The 27,378-nt window shown below is 42.5% G+C and overlaps 2 protein-coding genes across 4 annotated transcripts; both read right to left on the reverse strand.

The window, feature by feature from the left end:
- Window positions 1-5,039: 5,039 nt before the first annotated feature.
- Window positions 5,040-13,435, reverse strand: CLEC9A (C-type lectin domain containing 9A). The gene is made up of 6 exons (XM_040978988.1): window positions 13,287-13,435; window positions 11,124-11,204; window positions 10,195-10,341; window positions 8,488-8,639; window positions 6,512-6,633; window positions 5,040-5,618 (listed from the first exon to the last, which is right to left on the reverse strand). The coding sequence occupies exons 1-6, from the start codon at window positions 13,375-13,377 to the stop codon at window positions 5,486-5,488; spliced, it is 726 nt and encodes a 241-aa protein (XP_040834922.1). The 5' UTR covers window positions 13,378-13,435; the 3' UTR covers window positions 5,040-5,485.
- Window positions 13,436-17,928: 4,493 nt separating this feature from the next.
- On the reverse strand, window positions 17,929-25,361 carry CLEC1B (C-type lectin domain family 1 member B). 3 transcript variants are annotated; one of them, XM_040978989.1, is made up of 6 exons: window positions 25,183-25,360; window positions 24,475-24,573; window positions 23,104-23,223; window positions 22,800-22,951; window positions 20,760-20,866; window positions 17,929-18,141 (listed from the first exon to the last, which is right to left on the reverse strand). In XM_040978989.1, exons 1-6 carry the CDS (start codon window positions 25,244-25,246, stop codon window positions 17,997-17,999), a joined length of 687 nt encoding a protein of 228 aa, XP_040834923.1. In that variant the 5' UTR covers window positions 25,247-25,360; the 3' UTR covers window positions 17,929-17,996. The 3 variants fall into 3 exon arrangements, with proteins under 3 accessions (XP_040834923.1, XP_040834924.1, XP_040834925.1); XM_040978990.1 differs by lacking the exon at window positions 25,183-25,360 and adding an exon at window positions 24,679-24,768; XM_040978991.1 differs by lacking the exon at window positions 24,475-24,573 and having other exon boundaries at window positions 25,183-25,361.
- Window positions 25,362-27,378: the final 2,017 nt, after the last annotated feature.

The raw sequence follows: 27,378 nt of genomic DNA on the forward strand, positions 1-27,378 counted from the left end.
GGCAGGGGCCAAAGCACTAGGACTACATTCTGCTGCTTTCCCAGTGCGTTAGCAGAGAGCTGGTTGGGAAGAGGAACAGCCAGGACTCGAACCAGTACCTCCAAGTGGGATATGGCCTCGCAGGTTGCTCCACAACACAACTACCATTGCTGTCTTGATTGTGCCTCCTTGAGGGTTTGTGAGAACTCCAGGCAAGTGCTGCTTATGTAATCATTTGGGAAGACTAAGTCTTTGGAATTCATGTTGTCTTCAAGATCATGTTGTCTACAAGATCTTTGTAGAGTGAGATCTTTGAAGACAAGCTTGCAAACTTAATTGCAGTTGAGCGATTCTTGGAATTTTGGTCAGGCTGTGGGAAGTGAATGGCAGGCAGCAGCAGCTGCATGACTTTCCCATTATACATTTCTTTCTCAAGATGACTAAATCCTATAGGGATCTTTTAAAATACATGTCCATTGACATCATTGTTGACTTACAGAAAAGTCCGTTTAGGGATCGTCTGCTACAAATCCTGATTTTTCAGCAGTGATAACTAGGACACTTCAGTTTTTTCAATAAACATTTATCTGACAGCGAAATCACAGCACCAGCCCTCTGTCTTCATATGATTTCATTTCTTTTTTTAAAGATTTATTTTTATTGGAAAGGCAGATTTACAGAAAGAAGAAGCGGTATGGAGAAAGCTGTTTCATCTACTGATTCACTCCCTAAATGGCTGCAAGGGGCAGAACTGAGCTGAGCCGATGCCAGGAGCCAGGAGTTTCTTTTGGGTCTCTCACGTGGGCCAAGTACTTGAGCCTTCCTCAACTGCCTTCCGAGGCAATAAGCTAGGAGCTGGATCAGAAGTGGAGCAGCCAGGACACAAACCGGCACCCATATGAGATCCCAGCACTTGAAGGTAGAGAATTAATTAGCCTGTTAAGCAACCATGCCTGCCAACCCCACACTGCCTTTTTATAATTGTCTCACTTAACTAATACTATTTCCAGAATCTTTCTTGAAGACATTCAATTTTCTGTTGATGTGCTGGGAAATTCCTATAGTGTTGAGCAAATTGTGTTTATTTATTATAGTCTGCAAACAGAGATTGCATTTGTGGGCAAAACATAAGGTTTTGGCAAATTACTCTGATTTCTTGGGAAAATCACCTTTAATTCAGGGAGGTTTTTTTTTTTATTAAGTATAAAGTTGAACTATTTACAATTTCCTCATAATGTTACTGTGAATTGAAATGAGGTCAGGACCCAACACGATAGCCTAGTGGTTAAATCTTCTCTGCTTGCATCACTGGGATCCCATATGGGTGCCAGTTTGTGTCCCAACTCTCCATTTCCCATCCAGCTCCCAGCTTGTGGCTTAGGAAAGCAATAGAGCATGGCCCAAAGCCTTGGGACCCTTCACACACATGGAAGACCTCGGGGAGGCTCCTGGCTCCAGATGGCCTCAGCTCCAACCATTGCAGCCACTTGGGGTGTGAATGAGTGGGCGGAAGATCTTTTTCTCTGTCTCTTCTTCTCTCTGTATATCTGCCTTTCCAATGAAAATAAGTAAGTCTTTGGCAGAAAAAAAAAAAAAAGAAATAAGGTCAATATGAAATTGATTTCATAATCTAAGTTGTAATATTAACTGTAGAGAAAATTGAGAAAACATAAAAAGGACTTAGGGGTGTATTAAATATTTTGGAGTTCAAATATACATCAGCAACCTTTTTGGAAACCTGCCTTTGTGAATAATTTGTAGAGAGGTACCACCACTGGTGAAGTGGAGAATTTTTTTTAAAAAAAAAGGTTTGTTTATTTTTATTGGAAAGGCAGATGTACAGAGAGAAGGAGACACAGAGAGGAAGATCTTCCGAACACTGGCTCACTCCCCAAGTGGCCGCCACGGCTGGAGTTGAGCCAATCCGAAGCTAGGAGCCAGGAGCTTCTTCTGGGTCTCCCACACTGGTACTGGGTCCCAAGGCTTTGGGCCGTCCTCAACTGCTTTCCCAGGCCACAAGCAGGGAGCTGGGTGGGAAGTGGGACAGCCAGGGCATGAACTGGTGTCCATATGGGATCCCAGCAAGTGCAAGGTGAGGACTTTAACATGTTGGGTCCAGAGGTGGAAATTTTCACTAAATCTTTTTCATAATGAAACAACTTTTCAATTCAAGTGGTTGCTACAGGTACATAACAAAAAATAAGGATTTAGACTGTAGACAAGCGACTGTTCTTGAAGTCTTGTGACTATGGAAAGAAAATGTAGTTGATGTGAGAAAACCAAATGACTTTCTGGATTAAGTTGTAAAACAAGGAGATGGTACATTGAAGTTTTGACGCTTGGCATCCTATCTTCAGGGATAGATGGTAAGTTTCTCTTCAAATGCCATTGCCTGAAGGAGTCACTGCCTGGAGAGTGTATGCTGACCGTGCTTACACTGCAAGTCTGGGACCTAAGGACAGCAGTCACTTTAGAAAGTTTAAAAAAAAAAAGTAAGCCTTCAATATGCTTCCTTGTCTTGAGCTTATTTCTCTTCCTCTTTCCCTCATTCCTTTGTGTAACAAAATTCAAAATATTGTTAAGCAGCATTGAGCACACATTTCAGAACAGAAAATGAGTAAAGCTCAGTAGTTTCTCTGCAAACAAATTTTTGAAAATTTAAGAATAGAAAATAATCAAGGGCTGGCATTGTGGCTTAGTGGGTTAGGTCACCCAGAGAGGTGCCAATGTGGGTTCTCGCTGCTCGACTTCAGAGCCAACTCCCTGCTAACGCACCTGGGAAAGCTGTGGACTGTGGCCCAAGTGCTTGGGGCCTCACACCCACCTGGGAGACCCAGAAGAAGCTCCCGACTTGTGCTTGGCCCAGCCTCAACTGTTACGGCATTTGGGGGAGTGAACTAATGGACAAAAGATCCTTCTACCTCTCCCTCTCTCAGTAACTGTACCTTTTCAGATAGTTAGCTAAATCTTTGGGGGTGGGGAGCAGTAATATTGTGTTAATGCTGTTGTAATTTAAAAAAAAAAAATAAACACCAGTTGATTCTGACAATGTGATTTTCTAAGGACAAGTTGGAAGAGGCACCAGCCTTTCCTGGTAGAGCCGATTTCCCCAGGGGACACAATGAGCTATTTCTTTTCCTGAGGATATTGAACTAGCTCGAAGGACTTATCAACAGGAAGCAGGTCATAGGCCCTGTAATGGCAGGAAGTGTGAGGAAGCTAATGGGGAGCTCTCATGGCGGGGAATGCCAGCAGATTATGAACTAGGTCCAAGAATCTATCAGATTGCATCAGAGCCACCCTTAACATTTGGGAATCAAGCACTCTACTGGGGATTCACGTAGTGTCACAGAATCCAAGAGTCAACATCACCTGATTTAAAGTACACAGGAAGGGTCACTGTAAGAGTTGATTTTTTTTCACTCAAATACTATTTGTTATTGTCCTATCAATATTGTTATCCTAGTTTTTTTTTTGTCTATATGTTATACTTTAATCATGTCATGAGACAAAACCCCTTAGCATCTGTAGAGCAATATTTTATAATTATTTTTAATAAAGCTGACTTTATTAACTCAAGGAGTTGGCTCATGTATCCAGTTCTTCCAGTATATCAAAGTGTTGGCTGTCAGTACAGTTAGTACTGGACTAAAAAAGGGGCAGTAAGAGCAAACCTCCCACCCCAAGCACCTGTGTGGAAGGCGGTTTTACTGCTGAGGGAATTGGTAGGCCCTGATGTCAGCTGCCACTATTGTTCTAGTGTGACGGACGGGTGGGGCGGGGTGCCATCAGCTGAGGGATGTTTGGGGTCAGCCTCCTCGTGCTTTTCCTAAGCAGGACTATCGGGCTTCCCATCCTTGCTCTAAACATAGCTCCCCGACAATACTTTGAAGACTCCCGGAATCAAACAGCCTCTACTACTGAGAATGGCCATTGTGTCTCCTGCAGCGCAGGTTATTGTATTCAGCTGCCAGCTGCGAATGCCAAACACAGGAGAGAGCTTGGATTGTGTTTTCTTGGCTGTTCTTCTTTTCCAGATTCAGTGGAAGACTGGAGATGTTTTCTGTCGCAACACCTGCCATTCAAACTCCAGGTCAAAGATGAACACGGAAAAGCAGAAGCAAAGACATCCTGTTCCTTTCCTTCCGGGACCATGTTCCATTGTATAAGAGCCTTCAGTAAACGGACTCTTAGTTATGTCCACATGCTTTCTAGCACCTCAGCAAACTAGGCCTTATTTTACTATTTATTTACATGAAGCCTGTGTTAAAAGGAAGAAAAGAGGGGAATCTAATGAGTGAGAAATAAAGGATTGTGTGAGGTTCTATTGAATTTGAATTATGGTAAGATGCTCCCGGAATGGTAAATGGTACAAAAGTAACGTGAAGATGGTGAACGTTGCCTTTCTACGGATCACAAGGTACCTTCGTACAAACTCTCCCAGGAACACCAGAGTCCACATCAACATCCAGGGCAAAGATTGGCTATAGATTTATAGGACTTCTTTAGAATTGATTTTGTCTCCAGAGTTATTGATACGTTATGCAGGGATCTTGTTATCTCAATATTCTTGCAATAAGAACAGGAAAAAAGAGATCATTTCAACCTGCAACATATAGATAAGCTTCCCGCCCAGAAATGAGTGGCAGTTTATTCCAGGTAGCTATAACAAGCACTGACAAAGTGTTCAATTCTAAGCAAAACACATCCTCAACAGCTCGCACTGAGCTACGATTGAATCAGCAGACAGCATTCTGAAGCAAGCTCTCTGCTTGCTCTCACAGTGAGGAAACTGAAGTTTTGAGAGATTTAGTCACAAGTAACAAGTATAGCGGTTGAGGGTCCCCGCTGTGAGTCTATCAGCTTGTGAGTGATAGGGAAGGCAGGAGAGGAGGAAGAACGCTCCCACGGGCCCTTTCCCAGAGGACACGCTGGCACAGATGTCCTGAGCATCCCTTCCTCTTACGTGAAGTTGTAGCAGTTCACTCCCCCGGTTGAATTCTGCAAAGCCCAGAGAGTCTTGATGCACGTGCTGCAGATGGAAGCCTGCTTCCCTTCCAGCTGGGAAATCTGGACCTCTGCTCTCCCATCCCGTCAGTCCAATTATATAAGGCCTGGAATACCTGGCAGACTATGAGCATAAAAGGCCAAACTTATTCATTTATTGAAAAAATGCCAGTCCGCTATAACAGTACCAGCTCCTCAAATGGCTTACAGACTTCTAGGTGGAGTTTACACTCAATTTAGACTTTAAAAATTAAAAAGTAGAAAGAATTTCCTCAATTTGTCCTCCATAGCTCTGTCTCAATTTTATCCTTGGTAATTGAAATGCTGTCAAATGAAATCTGGAAGGTACGGACGAACACCACCAAGTGCAAATGCAAGAGCAAGTGTTGGGTCCCAAGTAGCTGGTTTCACTCCTCTATTCACTCTTAGATTTTGATAACAGGTTTTTTCATGGCTGGTTCAATATAAAACAGAGTAGTCACTTTAAGAACCACTTCTTTCAGATGGAGGATCTTAATGCATACTTCTCACAGATAAAAAATTTCCAATTGCTGCAGTTCGCTGAAAAAACAGATTTATTTCTGAGGTATCCACAGACCTGACTGGTTGATTGGGATGTCTCTCCTGGCAACCTGGAAAGGCAAGTCATTATATCCAAGATTAGATTGGAGGTTTACAATGATGCTCTCAAAGTGTGTGGAGTTTTGCCTTATTTTGTTCTCCTATGGCACCCCCCTGTGGTGGTTTCATTTCTGCTTCAAGAACAGCTGTTTTCTCTCAGTACAAAATATGTTAATATAATTTGAACAACACCCAAGGAAAAAAAAAAAACAATGCCGTATATACACAAATGGCTTCCGTATTCAACACTCTCTCCTGACTATCTTTCTAAGATTTCTTTATTTATTTATTCCTATTTTCTTTGAAAGGCAAAGAGAGCTGGTTCACTTCCCAAGTGTATGCAAAAGCCAGAGCTGAGGCCATGATCCCAAAGCCCAGTTCAGGCCTCCCCACAGTGTCAGGAACACAAGTATTTGAGTCACCAACAACCATCGGCCTCCCATCATGTGCATTAGCAGGAAGCTGGGCTGGAAACCAGAAGAGCCAGATTCAACCAGACAATCCAGACATTCTCCCCTGCTGACTTCCAATTCTCAAACTACTCACGGTTCTCCCCAGTTCTATCTGAAAACCTTGATGTAGAAATTGCTTTAGCTATTATAGCTTTTCCTGACAGCATCCTTCAAACATCAAGTGTCACAAAGAAATGCACTTGACAATACCATTGTTCAATCAGACTCTCACATTGTGCTGTGAGTTTCCCCAGGGCAGAGAAAGCAGGGCTCAGAAGGAGAAAGAATCGAAAGCTTTCTAGCTACTGTCAACTACATTAGCTTTCATTCCAAGCAGGAGTTAATGCGATTGCATTGGTTATGTTTCCCAGAGGAAATCCAAGGTATAAGGCAAAATAAAGTTTCTAAGTTTTTCATGTTTCCAGGTTTTGTTTGTTTGTCATGTAACTTACAGATAAGGGAAAGGTGAGGAGCCATCCTGCCAAAGCCAAGTTCTGTTGAGTTCATCCCTTGACAGCCCCACCCAGTAATCATAGTCCTTTCTGATCTTCCTCAAGCTGCTGATGATAAAATCCTGTGAAAAAAACAAGACCTGAACTGTGAGTTAAGAAGGACAAGCAAGCAGACACACACTCAACATTCTACCTATTTACTGAGAAATACCAAGTATGGCATTTTACCTAGCTGGAAATTAAAGGGAGCTTAAGAGATGGACAGAGAAGAGAAAATTTTTTATTTTTCTTTTTTCTTTTGTTTAAGATCCATTCTATTTGTATTGGAAAGGAAATTTTACAGAGATATATAGAGAAATATCTTCTAGCCACTGGTTCACTCTCCAAGTGGCCACAAGAGGAGCTAAGCCAATCCGAAGCCAGGAGCCAGGAACTTCCTCCAGGCCTCCCAAGGCCATGGGCCATCCTTTATTGCCTTCCCAGGCCACAAGCAGGGATCTGGACAAGAAGTGGAGTAGCTGGGACACAAACTGGTGCCCACACAGGATCCTGGCACAAGCAAGGCGAGGGTCCAACCGTCACACCAAGACCCAGAGAAGAGGTATTTTTAAAAAGTGGAGATACATTTTGTAGGTTGTTTCCTATTGCTGTACGACCTACTAGGTATCATCTAGTATGAAAAAAGTCCGACGAGATTGAGTCTTCTGGATAAAATGTCAAGATACTTGTTATACTCAACCCATATCAGCAGAAGCAGAAAGATTCTTAACATCCCAGCTCACGTGGAAGACCCTTTCCTCTGTTATTTCAGTATGAGAAATAGTTTAAGACATTCCACAAGCCAGTATATTTTATTAGCAGAAAATCCCTGGTTTTTAACTATCAAATCTGAATAGAAAATAACTTCAGAAACTCGTGATTGAAATAACTCAGTTTCAATCGTCTCCGTTTCCTGCATATTTTTGTAGAAATGAATTGCAACTAAGCGCAGACAACAACAGGGATGTCTTTTTATAAGCCCGAGATGCTTAATAATGCGGTCTGTTTCCTACATACTTATAGGTAGAATGACTCGTTAAAATAGCCTACTGTTCACTTACCAAGATATTAGTAAATGGGGCATAATGCAATTGACACATTACAGATTTCACTTAGCATGTATTTATATTTACAGTTTCATCCATTGTCATGACACCACCCCAATTTTTATATTTCTGTCTTTAATGATTGTAAGATTAACATAGCCTATTATTCTTCCCTCTAGCATTAAAATAATATATTTTTAGCATGCATACAGATATCATGCTTGTATTGCTTTTTTTTCTTTTAAAGGTTTATTTATTTTTTAGAAAGAATTACAGAGGGAAGAGACAGAGAGATGTTCCCTCTGCTGCTTCAATCCCCAGTAGAGATCTTTCATCTGCTGGCTTACTCCCCAGATGACCGAAACAGCTGAAGCTGAGCTGGGCCAAAGCCAGGGACTAAGGGTTTCATCTGGGTCTCCCACACTTGTACCATCTTCTGCTGCTTTGCCCGGACCATTAGCAAGGAGCTGTTTTTCGAAGGGGAGCAGCTGGGACTCAAACAAGCACCTAAATGGGGTACTGACATTACAGGCAACAGTATCACCTGCTGTGGCATACCCCTGGCCCCAATGTGTGTATTTCTTAGAGTGGATTAGTATGAAACAAAATGGCATTCCCTTTATTCCTTGCCCCTCCCCCCTTTTAAATTAAGGGCAGACAACTGAGATATCATCCTTGATGTGTGGATAATCAACCAAGAGTATTTCTGTTTAAACAGACCATACTAACTCCTTCTTTGCCTTTTTTAAAACCTGTATTTTAACAAATATACTACCATTATAAAATAATAAAGGTGGTTATCTTATAGGGAAGATATAAAGATATAAAAGTTTCTTTTAATAAGAAACATGGTATTTCCAGAATGATGGGAGGCCACAAAATAGTACTTACCCTCTCTTCTTGGCTGTCTATCTGGAGGAGCCTAGAACATTCCTTCAGACAAGCCTCTTTGCCAGTATCCCAAGTTTGCCACTTATCAGAGACATAGTAACAATTTTCTCCATTCTGAATCCAGTTGTCTGGACAAGGTCTGCAATAATGATCTTTGAATAATTTTACTTTATTATCATCATTGTAAAGCATTAGAAGCATACCTCTCCCAATAATCCTGCCTCATCCCCAGGCCAGCTGAACAGTCTACCCCAGCAGCGCATCTAACACAACGCTTAGCAGTGACACTTTGAAAGCTTGAGTTCATCAGTTCTACCTGCAGTAGATCTGTTAGAATCGACTTAAGGTAAAATTGATTTAAAGGTGGTTTCAGTTTCATCAGCCTTTCAAAAAAAAAAATGTTGGAAAAGACAGAGTTAGAGAGACAAAGAAGGATTTCCCATTCTCTGGTTTGTTCCTCAAGTGGCTCTGGTGGCCAGAGATGGGCAAGGCCAAAGCCAGAAGCCAGGAGCTTCATCCAGTGCTCTCACATGGGTGCTCAAGCACTGGGGCCAACCTCCACTGCTTTCCCAGGCCATAAGCAGGGAGCTGGACCAGAAGTGGTGCAGCCACAACAAGGATGCTGGTATCATGGGTGGTGACTTAACCCACTGTGCCACAATGCTGGCCCCTCAACCTTTTCTTTCAGCACCACCAGGAACAATGCAATCTAAAGATCCCCTGTCCCTTCAATAAAATGACATACTAATTGCACATGACCTTCACCCATCCTTCTACATACTTTAAAATTTTATTTTATTTTATTTTATTTGAAAGCCAAAGTTATAGAAAAAGGAGACAGAGATCTTCCATTCATTGGTCCTCTCCCCAAATGACTCCAATGACCAGAGCTGGACCAAACTGAAGCCTGGTGTCAGGAATTGCTTCCAGGTCTCCCACATAGATGCAGGGGCCCAAGGATTTGAGGCATCCTCTACTGCCCTCCCAGGCCATAAGCAAGGAGTTGGATTGGAAGTCAAGCATCTGGGATATGAACTAGCACCCATATGGGATGCCAGCACCTCAGGCAGAAGGTTAGTGTGCTACACCAAGGTACAGGCCCTCCTGCATACTTTAAATCACCTGTAAATTACGTTCAGTACTTAATACAGTGCATTCACTCCACTTTCTTCACATGGATTCCGCCTAGTATCCAGCAGATGCTAATTTTAGGTTTTGCATTTTTGAGCTTTCCTGGAATTTTTCCAAATATTTCCTACTAGTGATTGGTTTAGTGCAAAGATACAAAATATAGAGATGCATATTTAACTGTATTTTCTCATATGATTCCCTACAGGGGAATTAATTATTTCAGTCATGTGTGCAAGTATTATCAAATGCTAATTAACTGTCATGTCTTTTCCTCTTATATATAGGACACATAGTGACTTAAAATTGAGCAAGAAATATGACACTTATGATGAGTTGCATATAACACATTTCACTTGGCATTCAACAGAACTTTTTTTAATATCTTCATTTTGGGAAACTCATTGTTACTCACATGTCGGGAAATACAAAGAAGACTGAAGGGGTACCAAAATTAAGTCTCCCTTATTATAAAATCCCAACAAACTCGCAAAGACTTAAGTGTATGCCACTGCTCCATTAAGGGTTAGGGACATGCATTTGGAACTGCACCTTGGAAATTGGCTTTCAGTCAGTTACCTGGGCTGGAAAAGGTTTCCGTGGAAGGCTGGCAATGTCGCGTCTGAAGCACATAGTTCCTTTGCCACCGAGTGAAGTTTAACAGGGCTTTGTCCTGCTGGTTGAGTTTTTCTTGCTGCTTCATAGCCATGCTGGATACCTGCAACACTTCAAACAACAGCAGTCATCTTTCATGAGATCCTGACACAGACCAAAGATAGCTACAAGTTCCTGATTACTTTTTTAAGATTTTTTTTTAATTGGAAAGGCAGATCAGATTTACAGAGAGAAGGACAGAAAGATCTTCCATCCATCTGCTGGCTCACTCCCCAAGTGGCTGCAAGGATGGGTAAAGCTGAGCCAATCTAAAGCCAGGAGCCAGGAGCTTCTTCCGGGTCCCCCACAAAGATTATCAAAATTAAATAATTACAAAAAATACTTTGTAGATTCGTGGCATTAAAATACAAAGTCACCCACAAAAAGTGAACCTGAGATTTTTGTTCTCGCCATTGCTACTCTCCAGATCATGCCTCCTGCCTTCATTTCTGGTTATTTCTTTGTGTGTATTCAAGGAAATATTCCCTCTGAAATTGTGGTATAGTGTATATGTTATTTTGAATTTTTTTTAACTAAGCAGCATGTAACAAAGACATTTCTAGATCTGTAAAGAATGCCTGCCTTCCCACTCCCCTCCCCTCCACCCCCTCCTCCTCATCCTCCTTCCTCTCCCCCTCCATCTCAGCTTCAAGGCCTTCCAGTGAACCTGCTTATTTAGCTCGTCTATTGATGAACATTTGGGTTTCTTCTAGTCTCTCTTTCTTTTCGTACTGCTCCTCATGTAAGTTTATCTTGAGGAGAAACTTCTGGAAGTGGTATTGCTGGGTCAGAATTAATTAATCCAACTCAAAATCACTGAGAGTGTTATTTGGAAGATAAACTTTTGTACTTACATTTGACGCCCAAGAAGATGGATGTTGCTAATAATCCCATGCAGGAAATACACAAAATCACCATTACAACATGCCATGCTCCTAAACATGGAATAGGGACATTAAAATTGAGTTAGAGTAGAAGAGCATGAGGTAGTGATGAGATGAAAGTGAAGGGAAGAAGGAATCAACATTGGGAGCTGAGACTTGGACTTTTTAACTTCGTAGCAGAGGAAAGGGGAACTTTCACTTAAACTCTCCAACATGCTAGCACACATTGAAAATGCCAAATTAACAGATTTGATAGGAGACTCCTCTCACCCTTGTGTCAGTGTCACAGCCTTTATAATGGTATGTATTCCTTTCAGCAACATTTGAGAGTTAATGACAACAGCTGGTAAGCTCTTTACCGAGAGCAAGAAAACCACCTCACTTTGCTCCACTTTTCAGTGTCGCTTGAACACAGTTCATTCAAAACTATTCTCTTTTAAATATACAGTTTGGCATTTGGTATAATTTTCCCATTTACTTTATCCATTCTCCAAGAATAAAAAGTCAGGAACGTGTGGATTTTTCTCATATACCTAATACTAGTCAGAGAAAAAAATAGATACAAACGTTTTTTAAGGGTTTATTTATTTTTGCTGGAAGGTTGTATTTACACAGAGAGAGACACAGAGAAAGATGTTCCATCCACTGGCTCAGTCATCAAATGGCTGCAACAGCAGAAACTGAGCTGATGGGAAACCAGGAGCTTGTTCTGGGTCTCCTGCAGGGGTGCAGGGTCCTAAGGTCTCAAGTCATCCTCTGCAGCTTTCCCAGGCCATCAGTTGGAAGCTGAGTCGAAAGTGGAGCAGCTGGGACACAAACCAGGGCTCTTATAGAATTTCAACCCCAAAGGAGGAGGCTTTAGCCAACTGTGCCATGACACCGGGTCCAAAATGTATCTTTAGAGGACAAACTACGGTGCTGCAGTTAAGACTGCATAAGACTCCAGTCCAAAACGCTTGTGCCTAAATCCCTGAAATCTGTAAATATTACCTTACATGCCCAAAACTACTTTGAAGCTGTTGTTAAATTAAGGATTTGGGGACAGGGAAATTAGCCTTTATTATCTAGGTCCTCCCAATGAAGCACAGACAGCTAGGAGGATGGAGAGTACTATGATCAAGGAAGCCCTTGATGATGTTGTCCTTTTGGCACTGAGGAAGAGGGCAGGGATGAAGAGCCAGGGAAAGCAATAAATACTTCTCTAGAACCTATTCTCCCATAGAGCCCTGCTAGCACTTTTGTTTTAGCCCTGTGAAATCCCATAGACCTCTAAACAATAAAATAATAAATATTCACATTTGCCTATCCCCCTAAGTCTTGGTGATTTCTTATACTACCGACAAAATTCATACAGCTATACAGCTATTAAATAATAAAACTAAGGGCAAGTATTTGGCACAGCAGTTATGTTACCGCTTGGAATGCCTGTGCCCTGTATCAGAGTGCCCACTTCAAGTCATTGTTCCACTTCTAGTGTGCACCCTGGAGGGCAACAGCTGAAGCTCAAGATCTTGGATCCCTGCCACCCCACACTTGCCGCCCCCCAGCAAATCCAGATATCAGGTCCCAGGCTCCTGGCCCTGGCCTGTCCGGGGCTGCTGTTGCAAGCATTCGAGTAAGTCAGCAGAAGGAAGAATACTCTCTTTCCCTCTCTCTTCTCTTTGTCTCTCTCTTTCTCACACTCTCTCTTTCTTCCAGCAAAATGAAATAGATTAATGAAAGTTAAATAACAAATAACAGAACTGATTACTATAGTGGACAACTCAAAGCTAATAAGATTTTGCCAGTTTCTCCTCTTTCTTCCCCCTTATTCCTTGGCATTATCACATCATTTGCAGAGTGTTTTATACCGAAACTGAAGATAACTTATGTTTTTTTGTCACTCCTTTCACAAACTCAGTGTTTCTTTGGCTATTCCAAAAGGACAGAAAAGAAGTAGCACATGTTTTTCAAGTTCATTGATTTTTTTTCTTTTTACCATTACTTCCTCCTCACTTCTTTTCATGTGTCTTAGGATACATGTCATCATACTCTTAAATACACTATCTCAGGTTAGAAGAAATACTTTCGGCTCATCACAGAATAAGCAGCATACGTGCTTTAGTCTTAGGCCAGATCAAAAGAACTGCTTACCTGAACAGGTGCGGAAACACCCGCATTTCTGGGAAGAGTTTGATGGCGGGTCATTCCACTGAAGAGAGGTGTACACCTCTTCCTCATGCATGTCTGAGATGCCTTACAGGCGAAGCGGTTCACACAGCAGCTAGTTGATCAAAGAACTGAAGTCGGCTGCTTCTTCACAGTGTTGGAAGACTGTGTTTGGATTTAAGGAGCAGAATAGATGTCTTTTCATCCAGAAAGTGGAAGTTTGGGGACTTCAAGCCAAAGTACAATTTGCTAAATGGGGAAACGAAAAAAAAAAAAAAAAAAACTGACTCTGGAACAGCCAACCACAGCACAGACTATTGTTCTAGTTTCCAAAAGGTGACAGATGTTTTGGTTTGCTTGGTTCACGTTAAAGATAGATTTGAAAGGAAGAATGACAGAGAGAAGAAGATAAAGTGAAAGATTTCCCATGTGATAACTCACTCCCCAGATGACAAGGTCAAAGCCAGGAGCTCATGAAGACATGAGTCTTTCATGTGGGGGGCAGAGGCCCAAGCAACCGGGCCATCATCTACTGCTTTCCCAGCCATCTTAGCAGGGAGTTGGATGCTGGCATCACGAACAATGCCTTCACCTGCTGTGCCCCAGACAATAGATGTTGAAGGTAATCGTGTGGGACTATTGTAAGAAAATATTGAAAGTGCAAAATATATACTTGTATTTAGTGTAAGACATGGAGTATGGGACTGGCCCAGGTAATGAAGTTATGAAGATAATGCATGTTAGATCAACCAGGGCACTGTAGATTATTATGTGTTTACTTAAACAAGAAAACTGGGAAGAGATTTCATTGCTAAAAACAAATTCACACAGTGTTCATTAAGATGATGCTAACTCAAAATACCAGTTATTTAACATAGTGAAAAATTATTTCTGATGTAACATTTTAGCTTTAAGTAAACTATCCTCCAAATAGAACCTGGACTACCTCTGGCTTGTGAGATATTAGCATCCCTACTTCTATCCCTTGAAAAGACAAGAGAATGCAAAAATACCCACACCTGCTTATTGAAAGCTATAACCTTGAAGTTACATGCATCACATCCATATTCATCAATGCAATATAATGCCTATATTTTGATATAAAAGCCAGAATTTGAAAAATGTAATGCTTGTCTGAGCAGCAAGATTTCCATAACTTCCTTTAGAAAGGAAGCATGAATTATGCAATGGACAGATGGCCATTTCTGCCACATCCTTTGATTATAGCATTGATAGTGAGAAATTTGATATTTTCATTACCATTTGTCTTTTAGCCCTATATCCTATAGCCAAAGGTCATGTCTCAGCAACTCAGAATCTGCAAGTCTCAACAACTCACAGAATTGTCATGTTCTTCTTTGTTTGACTGTCTCAATGGATGAACACCCACAGCTCACGGAAGGGGTAAGCTCTAGTAATGCGTTCATTAAAAGGACTGTTTATAAAGTTTAGGGATGGTTAAAGGAGCCAAAACTGGGGTAAAATATATATGCCTATTAAACCCAGGCATAGTACAGAGCACATCAATGGAATAAAAACCCTATCTCAGAATATTGCCAGTGCCTCTCATGCGCTGACCCAACTGGAAGCCAGAGGCCCTCCAGGCTGCGACGGAGAGCATCCTTAGAGACAAATGGAAAACACCCAACACATGTGATGTTCTGAAAATCCGGGTCTGGAAAATAATGATCATTATCTGCAAATACCCTTTAAAAACGGAGTAAGTTCTTTTTTGAGAAAAAAAGAGGAAGAGAAGATAACCATACCCGATGCTGAGACTCATGTCAGGAGCTCCGCAGGGAAGTTCAATAAGTGGTCATTAGTTCCCATTTGCTGGTTTTCCCAAATACAGCACGTTGTCTGTTAAATGTCTTTGAAGGGGCCTCTTCAAGTGAAGGACTCATGTTTTTACCCCTTCTTCAGATGTTTATCCTCACACTGCATGCTACTCATTGCTCATTGCATTCCAAGTACTTGAAGTGCTTTCACATCAATTTTTAAAAAAGATTTTATTTATTTGGAAGCAGAGTTGCAGAGAAAGAAAGAGCTGGAGACACAAAGAGAGAAAGATCTCCCATCTGCTGATTTATTCTCAAATGGTCGTAGAGCCAGAGCTGTAAGAGTTCGAAGCCAGGAGCTCCATCCGGGTCTCCAACGTGGGCCCGAGCACCTGAGCCATCTGCTGATTTTCTGGGTGCATTAGCAGAAAGCTGGATAAAAGTAGAACAGACGGACGGACTAGGCTCAGCACTCCTATGGATGTAGCTTAACTTGCTATGCCACAATATCAACCCCTTCATTTGTTTGTTTATTGCTAGTACTATTATAGAAGCAGCTGCAGAAGCACAGGGAAGTCAAATTTTGCTGAGGTTCTCTTCAAATTTATTCTGTGACACTCCGTGGTCTGATCTTAGAATGTGTGCTGTCAAAAGCTATGCTATTTAGGGCCCAGTGCAGTAGCCTAGCGGCTAAAGTCCTCGCCTTGTATGCACCGGGATCCATATGGGCTACGGTTCTAATCATGGCAGCCCCACATCCTATCCAACTCCCTGCTTGTGGCCTTGGAAAGCAGTCTAGGATGGCCCAGAACCTTGGGAGCCTGCACCCATGTGGGAGACCCAAAAGAAGCTCCTAGTCCTGGCTTCGGATTGGCTCAGCTCCGGCCATTACGGCCATTTTTTAAGTAAACCAGAAAACAGAAGATCTTATGTCTCTCCTCTCTGTGTGTCTGCCTTTCCAATAAAAAAATCATAAAATAAATATTTATATGAAAAATCAAATAAATACATACTATTTATTATATGCTTGTATTCTGATCAATAATTTACATAATTATAATAAATAGTTCTCACCATTACTTTATGAGCAATATACTAATAAGCTCATTTCATAAATAAGGAAATAAGGGTTTTTTTTTTTAAGATTGATTTTATTTGAAAATCAGAGTTATGGAGAAAAAAAGATAGACAGCCAGAGAGATCCAGATAGTCGTAACAGCCAGGACTATGTCAGGCTGAAGCAAGGAGCCAGGAGCCTCCTCTGGGTCAGCCACATTGGTGACAGAGGACCAAACACTTGGCTCTTCTTCCAGTGCTCTCCCCAGGCACACTAGCACCAAGCTGGATTGGAAGTCCTGGATGGGAGATGAACCGGCACCCATACAGGACACCAGCATCACAAGTGGTAGCATAACTCACTGTGCCACAAGAATGCCGTTAAAACTAAGTTTTAAAAAGACACAATTCCTTTCTCAAAGCCACAATGGGGAGTAAGTTCTACAGTAATGTTTGCTCGTTCAGTGTTAGAGATTACTTAAATGAGAGTCATGGGCCGGCAGGGGCGTTAGTGGAAAATAGAGGTCTCTGGAAGTTAGGACATCACTTGGTCCAGCAGCATCCCATATTGTAGTGCCTGGGTTCAAGGCCTGGCTCGGTCACCCATTCCAGCTTCCTCCTGAGGCGCACCCTGGGAGGCAGCAACTGATGGCTCATGTACTTGAGTCCCCACCACCCACATAGGAAACCCAAATTGAGTTCGGGGCTCCTGACTTTGGCCTGGTCCAAACCTAAATGTACCAGCTTATTGAGAAGTAAGTTAGTGAACAGAAGATCTCTGCTTCATGGTCACTCTGCTTTTTAAGGAAACACATTCAAAGCAAAACCAGACCCAGGTCTTGCTGGCTCTTTAGCCTTCTGCGAGCCGTGAGTGTGTGTTTGTCTCCCGGTTGCAACACACTCCTCAGGCAAGAAGGTTGAAAGTCACATTCGCCATCTGCATTCTCACCAGTGAAGTAGGAAAGCTGGGAGATGCAAACGCAGTGTCCTTTGGTATCTTGTTAGGGGGTGCCTTTCCACACTCACAGCCTATAAATACCGAGTTACTCAGCAACCACCAAACATAGAACACGGGGGAAATGACAAGATAAAGCACTTTGTCGCACATCTTCTTGCTCTGGACTCCAGTATCATTGGCTTCTTTTCCCCTGAGACTTCTTGCCCACTTTATTTTCCTTTTTTGACTCAAGGTGGAGGCGATCGCGTTAGCTGGGGCTTTGCTGATGGAAGCATTTCCCTACAAACCATCTCACGTGATGAAGAGCAAGCATTTTTTTCTGTTTCTTGTGAGCCGGCACCATGCTTGCTGCTAGTCTTAGAAGAACAAACAGGGAAGTCTGTTTTCACAAAGTTTCTGATTTAGTGGGCACTCCCAAGCTTGCATTTCGTTTGTACAACTGTGAGTTAGGTAAGATGGCTCTCATCATCCACTTACGGAATCCACAAGACTGGTACATGGCTATGCTTAAGGGACAACACCACGTGAATTACTCTGCTGATTCCAAATTTAACATTCATTTCACTATCTTATGCAGTCTTTCATATTTAAATATTTTGGACAGCCTAAGCCAAGAAGTCCTTAACTTTTCTTATTTTGTTATTTTTTTAATAAGCCTATAGCTGATGGAAGATGAGAGGAAAGAAGATTAGTGCAAATGACAGCCCTGGGGATGCAGATCATCAACTTGCATGCTGTCTTCCAGATGGATGTGCCAAGAAGGATGCAGGTAGCAAATATAACATAAAAAGGGACTCCAAGAAGAAAAGTAGAAAAAAGAACATTTACAGCTGGATTTCCTTCATCTAAATATTTTATTGTACAATCAAGCACCTGACTTGTTATCATGTCTACTTCTTTGCATTAAAGCAGATAATCCACCCTCACCATGCCAGCCTTTCTCTCACACATTAAATAATGTTTGTCCTCACAGAAGGTAGCGTAGACTTTCCCATCGAGAAAATAGGCACAGTTCATATTTTCTTTGACCTCTTCAGCAAACTTAAATCTGTGAATAGAAAAAAAGATAGAATACCTTTGAATGCTAGATCATCAACTATCAAACTCTGTAGGATTTGGGGTACCGAGTAGAAACTATGGGAGAAAAGTAACCTATCACATACTCATCTTGAGAAACTTCCAATCCGCCTGGGAATAGAAAGTGTGCACATTTAATCTGCACTTAATACAGGAGCAGAATAAGAAGCACCTGAATAATAATAACATAGTAGGAGTTCAGAATAATATAGTAGGAGTTCAGAGGAAGAGGTGGAATAATTCTGGAATGATGGGAAAAGCCTTAGCTACATCAGAGGTTGGTTAAATACTTAGCGAGATTTAGATACACAGAAAGGAGACGGAGGTCCCTGGAAGTAAGTAGCTCCATGGTTGGGGAACAAGCCCAAGGAAAAGTAAGTTAGTGAAATATTTTTAAACTGAGAGTATATGGTAGTCGGTAATAGGTCTAAGCACGTTGTATTGTAATTGGCTGTTACCTTGTCCATGTTCTTAGCTAGAGTTCATCAATATTGGTTTATTTACTACATGTGTAAGGAACGAGTACTATGTTCTGAAATGGATCAATGTGCTGAAGATAGAGGGGTAAAGAAAGATGAGGTCATTTCCGCTGGAGGACTTACATCCCAGTGACTTGTAGGGGTGCAGGAGGGGACTTACAAAGCCACAGATAAGCACACTAGAGTTTTTCAGGAAGAGATGACAGCGACAACGAAACGAAGTCGTGCTTGTGACAGACACTGGGGAAGTGGGGGAAAGGAGGCTGACTGAGTTTGAACAGCTATGGTTGGTCTCACTGCAGAGGTGATGTTTAAAGTTGAGTCTATTCCAGGGCTTGGAGCTGCAAAGGCAGAGCACTCTGGGAGGAAAAAATGGCAACACAAAAGCGTGAGACAAGAAAACAAATTGGATTTTGAATTTGTATCTATTCATTTATTTAAAAGGTAAACAGACAAGAGTGGAATTAGTCAACCTCTGGTTCATTCCCTAGATGTCCACAACAGTCAGGGTGGAGCCAGGCCCAACCAAGAGCCCGGAACTCCATCTCAAGTGAGACGGGGACCTAAGCACCTGAGCCATCACCTGCTGCCCGCCAGGATGTGCAGCTGAAGTGACATAGCCAGGACTTGACTCAGGCACTCCAACTTGGATGGGAGCGTCCCAAGCAGCCGGTTAACTGCTGCACAAAAGGCCTTCCCCAGCAATCAAGTTTGTTCAAAGAATAGAGAGAACAGCATTTGCCTGTCCGCTGTATGAATGAGGCAGCAAGCGGTTGGAGATAAAGCCCACGGTCTGGAGAGAAGTTTGCTTGTAGCACGAAGCCTACCGTCAGTAAATAATACATACTTGTTGACTAACTTAAGAATTAAGTAATGATCAGATTGTAAAAGTTTGAATTGCCAGTTTAAGTTTGAATTTGGAAAAAGGGTGCATTTTTGACATACATGATGAACCTAAGGGGTTGAGACTAAAGATTAAGCAATTTAATTTAGAATGCATTTGGCCCTGGATTGAATTCCAGGCTCCTGGCTCCAGCCTGGCCCAGCCCTGGCAATTTGCAGCACTTAGAGAGTGAACCAGCAAGTGAAGATTTCTTTTTGTCTCTGTCTCTATACCTTTTAAATTAAATTTAAAAAATAATTTTTTAAAGGATTGTACCTCATTGAATGAATACTAGAATTGTGCTGTGAACTAAAATAAATTCAGTTCTTAGAGACTCTAGGGTAGAAGAGTAGGCAAAATAATACTGAAGAGTCCAAATTATCCTTAAGATAGTATCTTCCGGGCCCAGCGCAAAGAACTAGCAGTTAAAGTCCTCGCCTTGCACGTGCCAGGATCCCATATGGGCGCCGGTTCTAATCCCAGCAGCCCTGCTTCCCATCCAGGTCCCTGCTTGTGGCCTGGGAAAGCAGTTGAGGACAGCCCCTTGGGACCCTGCACCCAAATAGGAGACCCAGAAAAGCTCCTGGTTCCTGGCTTCGGATCAGCTCAGCTTCGGCCATTGTAGTCACTTGGGAAGTAAATCACTGGATGGAAGACCTTCCTCTCTGTCTCTCCTCATGTGTATGTATTTATTGCAAAGTCAGCGATATGTGTATATATTTGTATATATGTGTGTATATATATACATATATGTGTAGATATGTATATACATATCTAGCTGACTTTGCAATAAAAATAAATTTTAAAAAGATAGTATCTTCCAAGAACAAAATAATGAGGAAAAAAATTTTTAAATATGTGGATCAAGTTACCCCATCTCTCTCTCTCTCTCTCTCTCTCTCTCTCACACACACACACACACACACATACAGATCCACAATGTTCTGATGTTGGAAGACTTAAACAAATGGAGAAACTGCCTAGAATAAAAGTGGATTGCATCTTGAATGAAGAGCAGAGAATTGGAGAGGGCAGCATAGCAATGTCGTAGGGCCCATGTTCTCTTTTAGGACCAGAGCTACATGACTTGGTTGCAGCTTATGTAAGCCACAGTAAGACATGAAGACATCTCTCTATTTGCAGGTATTTGACTCAAGAGGAAATGAAGTCTCCCTAGGGAATACGGTTTCTGATAGCATCTTCTACCTTGAGGGTCTAGCAACTTACACACTTTTGAAGAAAACTGAACCATCTTCCCATGTCCAGGACTCATTGGAGCTCCGGCGAGACAATCCAATCCAACGAATTAGGCCGGTTCTGCTTCGCAGGTAATCCTGTGTGAACAAGCACAGTAGTCAGGGTGCTTCCCAAACTCCCACTAATGTAACGAACATAGAGCATCACCGGCAGACTCTGGGAGCAAAGATTGGGTTACTTGTCCATATGATGATCAATGGCCTTTCTACGATATTTAGAATTATACCAAGCTGACTTGTTTTTTTTAAACATAAGGTTGGTATGGTGGCACAGCAAACTGAGCCTCCACCTACAGCACAGGCATCCCATGTGGGCACAAGTTCATGCCCTGACTGCTCCGCTTCTGACCCAGCTCCCTGCTTCTGGCCTGGGAAAGCAGCGGAAGATGGCCTGAAGCCTTGGGACCCTGCATCCACATGGGGGACCCGGAAGAAGCTCCTAATTTCAAATTGGTCCAGCTCCAGCTCTCTCCTTCTCTCTAATTAACTGCCTTTCCAAGAAAAAAAAATTAAGATAAAAGTAAATACTAATAATAATTTTCAAACTTGTGGAATGCAGGAAAAATTATATCCAAAATATCTGATATACTTAGATTTCTATGTGTTTACAACACATGCTGATTTTTCCCATCAATTGAAAATTAGAGTCCTGATATGCGATTCAAATCAGTAAATTGTAAATAACTACTAAAGACAAACTTTATATTCTTAGATTCTAATGGATTTGATTGTTTATGAAATGTTAACATGCAGAAGTATTAGCCTGTTTTAACTGAGTAAAGGAGATGTACAGAATATCATTCTCAAAGCAATTTATAACTAACCTTCATCTACCTTTCCTAGTTCAGATCAACTCTTTGAGGTTACGACTTGTCATTTGCTTGACTGATGCCCCGGATCCAAATCCTGGAGGGTTCCAGCACATATTTATTGAACTAACAGTTTATGGATAACAAAGTTAAGATGAGGCCAAATGCTCACACGCATTCACGCCTCCCAGGACACCAAATGAGAATGCATCCTGGACAGATAACACTTGACACGCACCTGAGACTCACACTGACGCCTACAGGTAACACTGTGATACATGCCTTCAAGGGCTTTCATCTTTCAGATTTATTTCTTTTTATTGGAAAGGCAGAGTTACAGAGAGAGAAGGAGAGACAGACATCTTCTATCCCTTGGGTCACTCCCGTTATGACTACAGAGGTCACAGCTGGGCTGATCTTAACCCAGAGGTTTCTATCGGGTCTCCCACTGGGTGCAGGAGTCCAGGAACTTAAGTCATCCTCCACTGCTTTCTCCAGCCATGACCAGGGAACTGGATGGGAAGTGGAGTAGTCAAGACTCAAACTGATGCCCATGTGGGATGCTGGTGCTGCAGACACTCAGCTTGCTACACCACAGCACCAGCCCTGCTTATTTCTTAAAACTTGAGCCACCTGTCAGCATTCTGGTCTTTTCTTCATGATTCACTATAGGGTTTGACACAAAAATTCTACCTGAAATCCAACTACTCTTTATTCTCCAAAATTACATGAGCCTATCTTATTTATAATTCTTGAAGCTAACATCAACATAGAGTATAAATATTCAAGACCTGGCTTATAGTCTGTCCCATTAATCTCTTTATAATGGAGTTAGAATTTTTAGGACATTCTCCTACTTTGCTGAATGGGAAAAAAAAAAGTTGGCTTATTTAACTAAATATGTCCTGTATGATCTGTCTGAGAAGAAATGACCATGAACATCACCAGGCTGACTCCTCAAATCTGACCCACGGTGTATGGGAGCCATCAGGAAGGCCCCAGGAGATTGCTCTGATCAATGAGAGTGAGTCTATAGACTAGGACTGGATTGGACAGTTGAGTTCTGTCATCTTTTACTGAGCTCAATCAGATCAACATAAAATGGAACACATTCCAAAAAATGCAAAAACAAGAATATTACATGTGAGGGTTTTTGTTCTTCCCTAGGCCCCCCAAAACATACAACACAGGGTTATCCTTACCAGAATGTCCCGGCTGGTTATCTTCAGAAGAGTAGCATTCACGTTGGCACAGAACTGCTTCCCCTCTTCCCACGTCACATTGTGCATATAGAATCCGTAACAACCGTCACCATGGTACCTCCAGTTGGTTTCACAGGGGCTGCATTTGTGATCTTCAAGAGAAACCAGACACAGAGACCCTTTCATTCTAAACTTAGCTCAGTCTTCCCACAGCCAAGGTTTCCTGCTGTCTCAAGACCCCCTGCAGGGACCTTCACACACTGGGGTTTGGGGGAAGGAAGAACAGAGGGCAAGCAGTACTCACTGAAAATTCCTTGCTTTTCTGACTGTTTTATTAAGTCTTGGCAGAAGAGTTTTGCTACGTGTTGCAGGGTTTCTGAGAGATTTTCCTTCTCCATTTGTAGGTAGTTTTGTTGCGTGACAGCTAGGTGTAAAAATTAGATGACAACAACTTGTACAGAGAATCATAAGAATAAAGCAAAAATCTCCCAATCGAATTACCATATATGAAGTATTTATCTTACACAAGAGTGGGTGGATGTTAATAAAGGGTACAAGTGAACGGGAATTTGAGAACAAATTAAGAAACATGCAAAAAGAAAAGAAAAAAGAAAAACTCTGATGAGAAGTGAACTATTTGAAGGACATAATTACAAATGAGAAAGACCCATGACCAAATAACATGCCCACCATGATTGTTTTTTGACATCTTCTTAACTACGAGTTTCTAAAGTTAACAGAGCTATAAAATGTCTGTTGTCCCCAGATATTCATTTATTTATAAATGCTTATTAATTTCTTATAATACTCATTCTAATATCCACATAAATAAAAGAAGACAATGGAAATATCCTAAAACAAAGTAAGAAAAATACAAAAATACAAAATACACAAACTATAGCCATTAGACAGCAATGTGACATTGGAAGGCTAAGTTTTCAGAAAGAAAAGCACCAGTATTTTAGTAAAACATAAGAAAGATGACATTTCAGGGAGAAGGAATAGAATGAACAAAATTTGGGACAAGAAGATGGGATTTGCTTATGAAGTTAGGAAAATTCTGGCTTGGCTGGGTGTTAGTACAGGAAGAAAAAAGTTTTAAAAGATAGTTTGGGCCTGTTGTGAGAATCTGTCTTTTTGAAAATTTTTATTCAATTATTTTACCTGAAAGGCAGGGAGAAAAGAGGAAAAACAGAAAAATAGAAATCTCCCTCTGCTAGCTCACCCCCCGCTAGCCCACAACAGCTCGAGCTGAGCCTAGACCAAGCCTGCAGGAGCCAGGACAATCCAGGGATCCCACACGAATGGCAGGGAAGCAGCTGCTGGAACTGTCACCCACTGCCACCCAAGGTGCAGGCTAGCAGGAAGTATTCCAATAGAGAAAGTAGGGGTCCCAGGCAGGGTCTGCCGTTGCCCCACAATACCACCAGAATCTTAAAAATCTGCCTTACATCCTTAAAGAAAATTGTTTCTTATTAGTAAAAACATTTACAACATTGTTTTAAAAGGAGGGAAACTTCAAGACTGTGACTTTCTTAAGGCAATCTTGGCGATCACTGACAGGAGGATTACAGGAGGAGGGAAAGCATCAGTTATGGAGCTCTAGTGGGACCCCCCACAACCCTTAGGAATTGCCTTCCTCAGACCAAACCTGTGGCCAAGAGTGGATACTTACACATAATCCCCAGAGCCACCAGACCAACAACCATCCCCATGCACAGGATGAGCAAAGTCAAAGCCATCACACGCCACCAGGAAGAGGCTGCTGGGACATCTGTAGGTACACAATAAAGAAGTCAAGGAGCGAGCAGTGTGGCACAGGCAGTATCACTCTGTCCCTGCCCTAATCCAAGTCACATAAACCACTTTCTTGGCAGACGTTGGCTGTGTGCCCCTAGTGATCACCCACAAAAAGCACAGCGCACTTGCATATCACATATCCAGGGCCACAGGTCTTCCTCTTTCTGAGCTCCAGCTTAAACTAGCTCACAAGGCCTGCTTGCCTTGGTTCTGCTTCACACCCACCCGTCCAAGTCATCATTTCATTAAGCAGCGACTGGAGAGCCGCATCCATTGGCTGATAATCAGCAGACAGACCTTCCAAAACCCAACTTCTCCCTTCCACCCCTGCCCTTCTGTGCCTGAGGGCTTCCAGGCACCAAATGCCTCCTTCCTTGTTGGTATCTTTGTTGTCCGTATTCTAAATTAGCCCTCCTGAGCCTGTGCAGTCACTACTCCAACGCTGCAGAGAAAAGAACATCCTTCAGGGAAAAAAAATTAAATTAAAACTACTCATACTATCGCTAGTACAGAGAGAAAAAAAAAATACGATCAATCCATTGCCCTCATTTATTTCTAAATGTCTGACTCTGGGCGTTCTCACCTGAGGCCACCGCTGGTTTGGGATCTTTAATATTTAGGGCCATGTAGCCATCTTCATCCTGCATGGCTTCCCACGGCCGGCTAGGGAGCTCAAGGACTGTGCCAGACTTGGTGTCCACCTTCGCAGTGTCCGTGTCCACATAGATGTGTTCCTCCGCCCTCTGGGCGGGTAGGATGGTGGGAAGTGGGACACATGGGGGTTTTGTTGTTGTTTTGTGCTTTTCAGGAAGCCCTTCCATTGCTACTCAAAGATACAGGGACCTTGAACACAAAAATAAGAGCAACTTGTGGTAAAGGAGGAGATATGGCATTTGTTTCCTGTTTCCTATCTTCAGCTCTGAACGGAGGGATATGCCATCGTGTGTATCCTCCCCAAGAACAAAAGATCATGCTGTGTCTTGACCCTCCAGAGTCTCGGGCACATTGTTGTGGGACAGGGGACTTCTGACCAGGCTTGCTACAAGTTCCTCCTTCCCCGGGTGAAAGAATTTGAGAAAGTGGAGACATGAAGATGGGCGGGAGAACAGGATTCATTTGAAGCAAAGTCCAAGTGTAAGCCCCAGAACCAAGTCATGCACGAATGAACAGGCAAAACTGCTAGAAGGCCCCGAAGTAAAACCACGCTCCAAGGAGAAACTTGCAACAGTGATAAAGCCCCGTCAAAGCGAAAAGCCCCATCAATACGGTGAGGCGTCTTGCTCCAGGAGACTCAGTAGACAATAATGACCAGGCTGGAACTCCATTGAATATTCAAAACGGGGTGGGTTCAGAAGTATCAACATGTTAGGGACACACCAGAAAGTGTCAAGAGCCTAATGGGATTGGGTGTGTCCACATGGTAATTTTATTAGAATAACCTGATTGTTGAAGAAGATTCATGAATTAAGAACACCAGAATTGTTCCTTGGAGCATCCATCAGTCCTGGTCCAGGGCTGCACTAGACCTCTCCTTCCCCGTGAGAGATGACAACGCTGTAACAGATGGTTAAGAAAAGAGAACCCCAAAGCGAGTGGTTTGGGGTCAGGGCCAGGTAGGTGTTGGGCCCAGGAATATGAGGGTGGCTGTTTACCAAGGGGGATATTCACAGGGAAAGCAGGGATGCCCAGGGGTCAGAGGATGACAGAACCAGCTTTCCAGAGGTAGCTGACAAAATAAAGCAGAACTGTTCCAAGCACCACGTGGCTTGGAAGCAAAGCACTCCCGTAAAACAGCTTCATCAAGAATCTAAAGGCATCCAAAGAAAAGAAGAAAAAGTCCCCAGTGTTGACCCTCAAGCCCTCCAGCTCCAGTAGTTGCTGGAAGGCACAGACAAGGTTGGAGTTACTCCACAATGGATCAGATAGGAGAGAGAGGCGGGGAGAAACCAAGAGCCTCAAGCCCCAGCCAGGTGAGACTCGCAAAACTCACCAATCAGCCTCTGAACCGGCTTCTGGTCGCTGTTCCAAACTCCTGGCTGGTGCGTGTGGGCAGTGGGATCTGGCCTTGGCCTAGATTTATTCTAGAATCTTCTCTCCACCCACAGAAGACTTCAGGATGGAATGATAGAGGCATGCAGGAAGTCAGGATTCCCCTCCACATGGCTGAAGCTATCCTTTTATACTACCAGGAGCCATTGGGGGTGGTGTCTGGGCTTCATTTACTATCCAAAAAAGGTAGGGTTGGGGGCGGGGTTTAGATATAACCTGTGACCATGACCTTTTTTGGAAACATTGGAAATATCAATGTGTCAGGTGCGTGATAGGAGTGCGAGTAATTTTATTTTCATGAAATAAATAAAACTTGGCATATTTTCTGCTCAGAAAATGGGGACAATGTCTTCACCTCCCAGGCAGAAATTCAGTATGATAATAAGGAAAGTCCTGCTTATATCAGGAATATCCTCAGATGGGCTCTCATGGATTGAACTGTTACAAGAGCAGTGGACTGGCCCTCTGAGAGTGCTATTGCAAGCAGAGCTGTCCTCCTGGAACTTCCTGTAAACCATCTGGAGAGAGCTTGGAGGCCCTGCCTTGCCGCAGTGCAACCTCTCCTCTTTGTGCCTGAATGTATTCCCTGGCTCTAAACAGAGACTGATGAACCACCTGTTCAGTATTTGTTACACAAATGAATACAAGTACCATGAACATTGTCATCCTAACTTTAAACATGTGAGAATGGGCCCAGCACAGTAGCCTAGCAGCTAAAGTCCTTGCCTTG

This window comes from Ochotona curzoniae, unplaced genomic scaffold (genome assembly GCF_017591425.1).
Source record: "Ochotona curzoniae isolate NIBS_2020 unplaced genomic scaffold, NIBS_Ocur_1.0 contig_2927, whole genome shotgun sequence".
Lineage (NCBI taxonomy): Eukaryota > Metazoa > Chordata > Mammalia > Lagomorpha > Ochotonidae > Ochotona > Ochotona curzoniae.

What these genes read in the sequence shown, in the direction of transcription:
- CLEC9A (XM_040978988.1), bottom strand. Translation starts at nt 13,377, where the DNA reads ATGCATGAGGAAGAGGTGTACACCTCTCTTCAGTGGAATGACCCGCCA. An exon ending in CATCTTCTTGGGCGTCAAAT is followed by an intron (nt 10,342 to 11,123) that starts GTAAGTACAAAA and finishes TGTTGTTTGAAG; the next exon opens with TGTTGCAGGTATCCAGCATG. An exon ending in TCCTCACCTTTCCCTTATCT is followed by an intron (nt 5,619 to 6,511) that starts GTAAGTTACATG and finishes TTGCCTTTCCAG; the next exon opens with GTTGCCAGGAGAGACATCCC.
- CLEC1B (XM_040978989.1), bottom strand. Translation starts at nt 25,246, where the DNA reads ATGCAGGATGAAGATGGCTACATGGCCCTAAATATTAAAGATCCCAAA. An exon ending in GGTGGCTCTGGGGATTATGT is followed by an intron (nt 23,224 to 24,474) that starts GTAAGTATCCAC and finishes TTTTACACCTAG; the next exon opens with CTGTCACGCAACAAAACTAC. An exon ending in AGAAAAGCAAGGAATTTTCA is followed by an intron (nt 22,952 to 23,103) that starts GTGAGTACTGCT and finishes TTTCTCTTGAAG; the next exon opens with ATCACAAATGCAGCCCCTGT.